The sequence below is a fragment of the Haplochromis burtoni genome, unplaced genomic scaffold, assembly GCF_018398535.1.
Source record: "Haplochromis burtoni strain Fernald_Lab_line unplaced genomic scaffold, NCSU_Asbu1 Contig_248, whole genome shotgun sequence".
NCBI lineage: Eukaryota > Metazoa > Chordata > Actinopteri > Cichliformes > Cichlidae > Haplochromis > Haplochromis burtoni.
In genome coordinates this window covers 107,185-117,706 of record NW_024582609.1, presented here as the reverse complement: position 1 = coordinate 117,706, position 10,522 = coordinate 107,185, and the positions used below count along the sequence as shown (strand labels likewise).

The 10,522-nt window shown below is 41.4% G+C and overlaps 1 protein-coding gene across 1 annotated transcript in view; it reads right to left on the bottom strand.

Annotated features, from left to right (window-relative positions):
- Positions 1–1,570: 1,570 nt before the first annotated feature.
- Positions 1,571–10,522, bottom strand: part of cav1 (caveolin 1) — a 9,375-nt gene continuing 423 nt past the window's right edge. The window contains exons 2-3 of the mRNA XM_005938350.3: positions 9,504–9,671; positions 1,571–4,056 (exon numbers count right to left, since the gene is read on the bottom strand). Of these exons, the coding sequence (XP_005938412.1) occupies positions 3,715–4,056; positions 9,504–9,671 (510 nt within the window). The 3' untranslated portion in view covers positions 1,571–3,714. The remainder of the gene's footprint in view (positions 4,057–9,503; positions 9,672–10,522) is intronic.

Genomic DNA, 10,522 nt, shown 5'->3' with positions numbered 1-10,522 from the left:
ACAGACAATGCAAGAATCAGCCAATATACCTGTTCAATTAAATATTGATGTTTCAACAGATTTAAGCATGTTACCTATAAATCATTTAAATTATATGTACATATGTCAAAGATATTCAGAAAACATGCTTTTGCATTTTAGGGTTTTGAATGTAATTTCTTCTACCTAGAGAGTAAATCTTAAATGTAAATGAAATTGAGATTCACAGGAAGTTTAAAATGCAAATTACCTGCTACAGTTAATTTAACACTTTTTCACCAAACACATCAGAGATAAACTTGTTGTTGCTGCACAGAGATGCACTGGGCTTGTGCTGGGGGACAATGCCCCAGTCTCTGTGTTCTACCATCCTCTCCCTGCTATGATGATGTACTGTTAGACAATTGTAAATTTGTAGACTAAACTTAAAATATATTTATATTATTTTTCTGTTTTTTTTGGGGTACCACGGTGGTTAGCACTGTTGCCACACAGCAAGAAGGTCCTGAGTTCAATTCCACCATCAAGCCAGGGTCTTTCTGTGTGGAGTTTGCATGTTCTCCCCGTGTTTGCGTGGGTTCCCTCCAGGTACTCCGGCTTCCTCCCACCGTCCAAAGACATGCAGCTTGTGGGGATAGGTTAATTGGATAATCCAAATTGCCACTAGGTGTGAATGTGCGAGTGAATGTGAGTGTGAATGGTTGTCTGTCCCTGTGTGTTAGCCCTGCGACAGACTGGCGACCTGTGCAGGGTGTACCCCGCCTCTCGCCCTATGACAGCTGGGATTGGCTCCAGCACCCCCCGCGACCCTGAAAAGGATAAGCGGTAGCTTCTTTTTTTTTGGTTTGTAGCTTTTTAACAATCCCTGTGTAGCTAAATAATGTAATGATTTGCATGTTTACCTAACAAGTGAAGGACAAGGCACGACTCTACTGGGGTTCATGAAGGGGATCTAGCTTTCTCCATAACTCTAATATGATAACCTAATACTTTTTCTGTCAGTGTTATTCAAGACATCACTGTACATCCAGCTTGGAACATGATTTAGCTTAGGTCTTAGGTCTGTTTCAATAGGACAGTGGCCCTGTGCCCAAAAAAAAGGCCCACAAAGAAACGGCTTCCAAGTTTGGTGTGGAAAAACCTGACAGAGTGAAAGATGAAAACCCCTGACCTAACTCCATCCAGCATCTCTGGGGCTTATTTCTCCAGTGTTGTGGCTGAATCCCTGCAGCTGAGTTCTAAGATGTGCTGGAAGTAGAAAACAGGCTTTAAAAGCAGCAGATTCATGGCATGTAATGTTTGTTTGTTTGCCCACATACTTTTGTGATGCAATATTATAGAGCTGTCAGCAGCATTAAGCAGCTCATCAGTGATTCATTTTTTATATTAATTTCATGTTTAAAAATAACTTAAAACATATTAAAACAATGAACCACTGTTAAGTTAACATGACTTCATTCCTCAGATGTAACTGCTGAACAATACTGTTTAAAGTGTGAATCCAGGTCTGCCTCGGGCAGCATAATTATGTGCTTGCTTACTGTAAATTAACTTGAATACATTTAAGAGAGTGGACTCCAGTCTCACGAGCTTTGCTCAACACTTTATTTGTTTTCCAAGTAACCATGGAAATGGTGTGCCAGGCTCTTGAAGAAAAACAGCTTATGGGCAACACTGGAGGCATTAGACCTTATTTACAGAGACAGAGATACAAATAAATACTAGAGAGGGTTTGCAGGGCACTGCTGCTGGAAATGATTTTTCTGTTCAGCTCTCACTCCAGCTTCATTCTTACTGTATGTATTTTTTTTCCACAAAAGTAATCCCAGCTGGCTGGTTTCTGCACTGCACATCAATGAAACCAGTCACCGAGTATCTACTGTGAATCATTACACAATTAGATTTGCTATGACTCAATATCACAAGTATAAAAGAACAAGCAGCCCACTGTTAGGTTCTGACTTTCATGGGGAAGCACATGCTAGTGATCACTTTATCCATGCTTGTAAAACTGTAGGTAATAAAACATAAACAAATGCACAAAGGATTATATTAAATTTTAATGTGCACAGCGTGATATGGTACAGTAAAAGCAAGGAAGAAAAAAAAATCATTTCTTATACAAAAATATCACCTTCAGAGCTTTAAAAAAAACATCTCAATTTGATATTATCATCCCTGTGAAAAAACAGCAGGTAGACTAAAGGTGATATAGTCAAAGCGAGCTTAGTGTCTCAGTTAAACACAACCCTCTCTCCACCCCATTCTCACCTATCCACAAATTCACCCATCCTGGGGTGGGAGGTGTCGTTTTAATGCTATTTAGCATCGTGTCCACAGTCAAGAAGCAAGGCCACATAACAAAACTGTAGACAAAAAAAACAAAAAAAAGCAAACCGAAATGGGGAGTGGGCACATTTCACCAAACATTGTCTTTATTCCAATGCATTAACCTAAGTACCACAATATGTGAACATCTCCACACGAGCTCCTCACTGCACAGCGTTAATCTCCAGTGTGCAAAATTAACTGCTTGCACTCTGCTGTATTAGGAAATGGAGGAACATGGAGACTTTCATTAGTGCTGTTCACTACCAATACTTTTCTATAGATTAGTGCACTGGAATCATTTTGGAAGCCTTGTCTTATGAATAAACACCCACACAGTACATACAGGATATCAAAACAATGGCACTGTAATCAAGCCTCCTCAAGTTCTTCATTTTCATAGTGTAGAGAAAAAAAACTCATTCACTATGGAGCTATGATGATAAAACGTGGAGCCTGAATGAAAAATAAAAAGTCTAAATTTGTCTTACAAAACAAAACTAACAAAAGAGTAAAAAATCAAATCAGGTTCTGTAAGATTCAGACATTCTCTGTCAGACTTGAGAAAATTCATTTGAGGCAGAGGCGAAGCAAAAAGCTGGTGTAGAGAGCGAGTGAGCGAAGATGCAGATAGCTTCAGTCAGGCTGTGTCACGGGCGCGGTGGACGGTGAGCTGCTGGCATGGCGGTGCAGGTACATGCAGAAACGGGGGCAGGTTCAGTGTGTCAGACTGCTGGAAAGCAGGGCAAAGAGGGGAGGGGTGGGAGGTCACTTTAGTGGGCGTGTGGGGCAGAGGGAGGGGTGCTTCTGTGCTGCTGGCTCCGTGTGGTTGTTCTTTTTTGCTGAGTCAGACAGAATTTGGCAGCGTTCACTCGTTCTCCCTGTTTGAACGTATGCAACCCCAGCATCCCCCCCCCCTCCCGACTATCCTACTCTGCCCTACGGCTCCAAAAAACAAACACGAGCGTGAGAGGTTACAGCAGATGCTGACGTCCTCTCTTTGCACGGATCGATCCGTTTGAAAGGCTCTCTGCAAAGAGTAAGAATGGAAGGAATTTACATGATGGAGCAAAATTAATAACAACATATGGAGCTTGGCTGCCTGCTTGACAAAATTAACAGTGAAAAATAAAAAAAAAATACTAACGTAGACAGAAAAAGAAAAAACAGGAGAAAACAGCTGTTAGAAAAAGGTGGGGTTAGGTGCCATGTCACAGCACCCCTTTACCTCTAAACAACCACCCATCCCCCACCCCACTCTGGAAAAGTCTCAACACATTTTCCATTTATTTTCTTTGTCTTCTTTCGGTTTTTTTGGTTGTTGTTCTGACTCCCCTCCCATCTCCATTGCGCCGCCCCGCCCCATTCTTCTGGCCCTCTTTTGAATCCTCCTCCTGATTTGGGATGCTACACCTCCTTGGTCATCCTGACTCGGATGCTGCTCAGGCACTTGCCCATGGCCTCGAAGAACGGGTCGCAGAAGGTGTGCACGCAGATAGAGAAGACGCGGCTGACGCAGTGGATCTCGATCAGGTAGCTCTTGACACACGGCACCACGGCCCAGATGTGCAGGAAGGACAGGATGGCAAAGAAAATTCCCCAGATCAACGCCAAGGGAATGCCCACCAGTGCCGTCAGCAGGCGGTAGCACCAGTACTTGGTGACAGTGAAGGTTGTGAAGCTGGCTTTCCACACACCATCGAAGCTGTAGGTCCCTGCGGGTTCTGCAATCACATCTTCAAATTCAACCTATGGAAGATGAAAGTGGACGAGTTAGAAATTGCTGGTAAAAACTTTGTATGAGAATACAAAGCTTTCGGTGAACTATCCCTGTGTGAAAAATGGAATTTTAAGACACAGAAAAACATATCAGCACCACATTCAGCTGAAACTCAACACTCTGACTTGTTAAATACCTTCATCCCCTGCCAACAGAGTTTCACAAGAGTTCTGATATGGCGCAAATGAAACCACTATGGAAACTTTAACGCTGTCAAATCCAAGCTCATTATTTCCACACAAATCAACTTCACTCCCTGTTAATATGTCAGCTTCGCAGAGTTGGAGGGTGGGATTCTTGAAAAGATTTATACCTCTCCTAGCAGGGACTGGTACGCAATCCAGCATCTGCCCCACCCAATACACTGACTGCACAAATGCTATCTCTGGTATCAGCTTCAATTTCTGAAAATCAGCCCAGGGGCTTTTTTCTCCCGTGCCTCATTGGAAATGACCGGACACACAGAAAAAATAGGAAATGTTACTGGTAGATGAACTGTTGGGCTGTTGGGCTTCTGCTACATCCTCCATCTCCTGTTAGGTTTCTTTTTAATAGGAAACTCAGTGCAAGTGTGCACAGGCTGATTGCTGGTGTTTAAAGAATGGAGGGAAAAGTGGCATCTCAGTGCTTATTCAACCTACCTTCCTCTCCCGGTCAGCCTCTTCCTAGGCCTCCAAAGCCCCAAATCAATATTTATTTTACAGTTACTTGGAGACTGTGTCATGTCAAAGTAGTTGGGCTACTGAGGGCTAATAGCTGCAATACCAATAAGTCAAGCAGATAATATCTAGTGTTACACTAACAATGAAATGGAAAAGTGAAGTGCTTCATTCCTAGGAGATGCACCATCTGGAAGATGTGACTTCTGCTTACACAAACTGCCTGACCTTGACCACTTTCAGATCTTACTAAAAAGTGATACAGATTTTCTGCAGTGTATTTATTACTCTATAGGGATATTTATTGATAATAGCAATAGTATATGTAACTGCCCTTAATCCAGAGCTGACAATATATAACCTTCTGGTAATTTTTAGATTTAAAAAAATACATATAGAAGGTTAGAGAGCTATACTGGTATAAGCTAAATAAATAATGCATTTCTTTGTCTCCTGTTTAAAGTAGCATGAAATAGAAATTTAGATCTAAAAAATAGCTCTCCTGCAACTCCTTCCTTCTATTTTCTACCAGTCAACTTGAAAATATTTATCCTCAAAAATCTTTTTAATATTTTCACTTTGCTTTTAATCTTCCCTGTTCTTGCCATTATTATGTTACATGTAATGTAAATTTGCAGACTGTCAGTAATCGGTTAAGATTTGCCAATATAATAAGAATGTTCCAAGTGATTTAATATTATGTAATATTTTGTATTACAAATAATGTGACAACAGCAACCAGAGTGCAACTTTTATATAAAATCTGGAAAAAATAAACTGGATTGAAGATTCTAATTTTGCAACAGCATCCATACATCAGAAATCTGTAATATAATGCACGGCTCCAAATCACATACCAGTCACTGAAGTCCATAACAGTGAGTGTCTTAGGACTTCATGCCATGCTGTTATTCTTTATGTTGGGGTGAATGTAATATTTTTTACAGGCCTAGCAAAAAGGACTCCTCACATCCAGCCTTTTTTTCTTGCCTTGAAACATCAGCTTGTAAGTCCAATTCTTTTATCCTGAAAGCAGCACAAAGCGTCTCTTACAACACCAACTGGCGAAGCTCACTACAGCCTTATAATATAAAACTGACTGCAGCCACAAAACCAGCCCGCCGTCCATTTAATTTTTCCACAGCTACAAATTTTAAAGTGGGCCAACTCGGCGCCAGTTTCCAGAACTTTGAGACTAAATGAGAGCCTTCTTCAGAGAGGCACAAACAACCACAGCAGGGTGGTGGGGAGTTCCTGACATAAAATGGTGCTCTTTGGTGTTTTTCCTGGGTTTTTTCTTCTTCTTCTTTTTTTTTTTAAGTATTGTTATTCATTTGCAATTCTGAGGAAAGTTATCATTACTACCTTTGCTGTAATTCAGGAGAGGCTTCCTTTGTAAGCCACTCGAGTGTTAAGTGGGATTTTGGCAGGAATGCTGTTTGAATTCCGACTGTCCAAAAGTGATATGGCATCCCTTATAGAAAACATCTGTTATCCAGTTATGTTAGGCAGTTTAATCTAATTATTTACATGTTTAAAGAAGGATTAGGGACTAGCAGCTCCTGAATGAAGAACATTAGTTCAATAAGCAAATAAGCAAGTCACATTAAGAAAATATCACTTTTGTGCTAAATAAAAAAGGGGACCTCCATTGAGAAGTTTGATATGAAACAATAGTGTCTCGAGGCCAGCGTGTGACCAGTCAGCAAGGCAACTGTATTATTGAGTAAATAAGGTCATGTTCTATTTCTGGAGCTCTGTCTTAAGGCTGTCGACTATGCTTGAATAGACAAAGTGGGCTCCAGGAGAAGAAGGTCAGAGTGTAGTGCTCTACAGAACTATTTGCAGGGTTTTAGTGGTCAGTGTGTTTGATTTTAGGTGGCAGAACACAATGATTTACACACGACTTGTTTTGGATCAAAACACAAGCTTATACCACAACATAAAAGTGTCTTGGAATGATTATTGCTATTATTTGGCGCTACACGAGTAAAAATAAAACGGAATCTTTTGCATGTATTTATTGTCATAGCTCTACACGCTTTGTTAAATTTGCATGCCATTTGCACGGAAACAAATCTACACTGAGTTCAAAAAGGTTTTAATAGCGCCTGATGTCTCAGCCCACAGCGGAGTGCGCAGGCTAATAAAAAGCACAGACATTATCAAAGCAGGACATGTGAGCTTTACATACAACAAGATCCCATACCCAGAGGCATCTGTAATCAACTAAAAATCCCAGAATGAGGCAGATAAGTAAAAATACCACTAAGAGTGGACCAAAAATAGACTTTGCAGTCCTAGTGGGAGTGTTTCATTCCTTTCAGTTTTACCATAGAGACTTCAGATCTGCTGCCAGAGCTCAAACTTTTCACAACTCCCTCTAAAAAACTTTCTCCACTGGGGGCATTTTCAGTCTTCTCGTTGCTGGGCCTAAGCTCCTCCTCTCCCATATAAAATCCCACAACTCCAACAAATGGAAAAAAAAAATCATTGCAGGAGAAACTCCAAACGCATGGCAGTAATGGAACTTGTTTGATGTGGCCAGGTGATTGAGGCCAGCTGCAGCAGCAACAGGAGTGCACCTTTGATTATAAGAATGCAGTGTTTGTGTGTTTGCGTCTGTGTGCTATCTAAGCAGTGTGTTTGAATGCGTGCTTTACAGATTTATATGGTAGTCCGGCATTTGAGGGTTGCGTGTGGTCATGGTGGATTGCAGAGCGAGCGTCGCTGGAAGGGATTCCCTGCTTGTGTGTTTCATCGGGGCATACTGAATGCACGCTTCCACTTGGCTGAGCTGTTTCACTGACCTCAAAGCACCTCAGAGCTGCTGTATACAGCACACTGTACAAACTTATCAGTGTTTACTCTCAAAATCCAGAGGGAGGCGATGAGTACCTAAGGGCCTCTCGTTATAAAATATACCCAGAGGCTTCTCTGTTGGGATTTATTAACTCAATATGAAAGTCTTTTTTTTAAGTATAATTTATTACAAAGAATGATTCTGATACTGTCTCTATGTCGCAAGAAGACAAGGTATTAAGTATTATTATCAGTTTACGTTGTATTATTAGTAAACATCTATTACTACCAATAGATGTTTACTACTGCTAGTTAAAAGCTGAAGGTTTCAGGCGTCTTACGTTAAACGCTGCCTATAGCATGTTCATTTTTACAGTGTATGCACATGTGTTGTCAGGTCATTTCAGCAGCAGTCTGTTGGCTTGATTAGCGAGGGGTGGGACAATCGTGAAGCTGCATTCTATTCTGAGACTGGAAGGAGAGTCTGACTCACTGTCACAATGGAGGAGAGCAGGGAGAGAGCAGCCAGAGAGTGGTGGAAGAAGTTGGGATAGAAGCAGCAAACAGGAAAACTAGAGAATGAGAGTCTTTTTCTTTCCAAACCCAGCAACAAATATTTTATAAAAGTGTTTTCATACAAACATGTGAATTCATCGTGTTCATAGCACATTTTATATAGACTTGTGCGTCATATGGGAAAAATGCACAAACTGGCAGTGACACACATGCCTCTCAGACAGTGATAAACTCCATAAAAACGAAGTGTTTTCAAATATTTAACGAGAAATAGAAGACAAAATGTACTTTTTGGGCAGGTTGTATGTGAAATGAGTGTCATGTAATAACAGAAAATTAAATGAGCACAACATTTTTAATGGATTCCTTGTATATGTGTATTATGGTTGTTTTAATCAAAATGCTCTGTCAGTATGTTTTCATCAGTCAATTTGGCAGGGGATGAAACTTTACCACATTTATATATTCTTTAAAGAGAAAGGTTATATTCAGTAGTTATGGTCTGATTAGTTAAATCAGCAGCGACAGGCACTCATTTTACTGAAAACCTTGTATTTGCCAACAAAAAGAAACAAATGGACTCACTCCTCTGACGCAACTATAGGCATGCGGGGAGGAAACGGAGGGGGCAGTGGCAGAATGGGAGGAAAGAAGGGAGGATAAGGAGTGGTGAGGGATCCCCTCATACTAATCGCCCACTTGGGTGTTTCCCTGTTTTAACAAGGCAGAGTTCAGGCATTTCAAAGATCTGACCCTTCCTGAACACGCAGGGAGCTGCTTGACCCCACTCTGATGTAACCAGATGCACCAGCTGGAGAGGAGCACAGCCGGGCGCGCACGGCTGCTGCTCGTCTCTCCCACACAGATGAATCAGGTGGCTTGCAGCGCACCACTCCTTTGCCGCTATAACATCTCTCCCTGTGCTTTTAACAAAAATAAGTACTGAGTATTTATCCGGCGAGACTTCTCTGTTATGGACAGAATTCTAATTTCCCATTAGACAGGCGTGTGCAGCGAGGACTGTGGGAAATGTGTGTTCCAACAACAGGAAATAGGTTATGTTTCCTCTGTTGGAGCGAAGTTGGGACGTTCACGTTTCAAGCCCACTCCACACAAGGGGACTGCATGCCATTGTATCGCTGCAGCTCAATGATCTTTAATACGTTTGCAAAGCTTCTTCCTAATAGGGGAAGACACTGAGTGGTAACACTGACACGGCGCATAGCAACGGTGCGCAAAACTGCATGCGTGTCCGACGCGCAGATAACTTGTTTGACAGCTCATAGAAATAAAATGGACATCGTTTATTAGAGATTATTTCAGTTTGCAGCGCCTGTCATACAGGTAAACCCTGTGTAAACTCGGGAACAGGTGGTTTCGGTTGCCATGGACGAAAAACATAAAGTTCAGAAGTTACCAGTCTTTGAAGTTTAACTCACCTTAACAACGTCGTCGTTTATGTGTTTGGGATCCCGGTTGACCAGGTCGATCTCTTTGGTGTGGACATCCTCCATCGTTTTCTCGTTCAGACTGTCGTTGTCCATGTCTTTGTTGTTGGGTTTATATATGTTCCCTTGTTTTCGGATAAACGGCGAATGTAGAAACTCCTGCAAAGAGCCGGGGGAGACAGAAGGAGAAGAGGGTGAAGAGGAGAAGGAATAGTGTGTAGCGCGCTGAGAGAGAGAGCGACTGGAGCTGCAAGTTACCAGGCTTCCCCACAAACAGGGATGGGTTTAAGTGAATAGAAAGTAAAGTACCACACCCCTTCATCCAGCCGCAAGGGGTCCTCACCACCCAGACACTAATCCAGTATGTTAACATGACATACAGTTGATTCAACGTGTTGTCTACCCATGGCAATGGAAACACTTTTAAGAAACGTGCAAAGGCGTTATTTTTTAAATATGAACGAATCTCCAATTAATACTCTTCCTACACGAAAAATATATATTTAGAAAGTAAAGAAAATCACGAATTCAGTTATATTTGCAATGTCATTTGTAATATGTTCATATTACGTATGCAAAAACTTCATTTAAAATGCGTAAAGACCCCTTTGGCTTCTATGAGCCTCCTCAATCCTACGAGTCAAGCACCTTATGTTATTACGCACACCACACGACTTCAGTTGGCATTAAAGGACAGGGGAGATTTGTGACTGAAATTCAGAATTTTACGATAAAAAAATGGATTTGTTTCCCCCTTGTATAACGCATGGAAATGTACAGTTTAAACGTTTGTGCGTAAATAATCGGTTACTGTGCTGAAAGAGGACCTAACAGGTAAAATCCTCACACCCACATTCTAATGTAAACTGCATCGACCTTCGCATTCTATTAGCCTGTGTGGGAGAAGTGCTCATGACTGGGTGCCAGAGCGCAAGATAAGGACAGAAACATAGCGCACTCATTTCCCCCTCGTGAACGCATTCTTTTCTTTTTTTTCTCTTTTTTTGAGG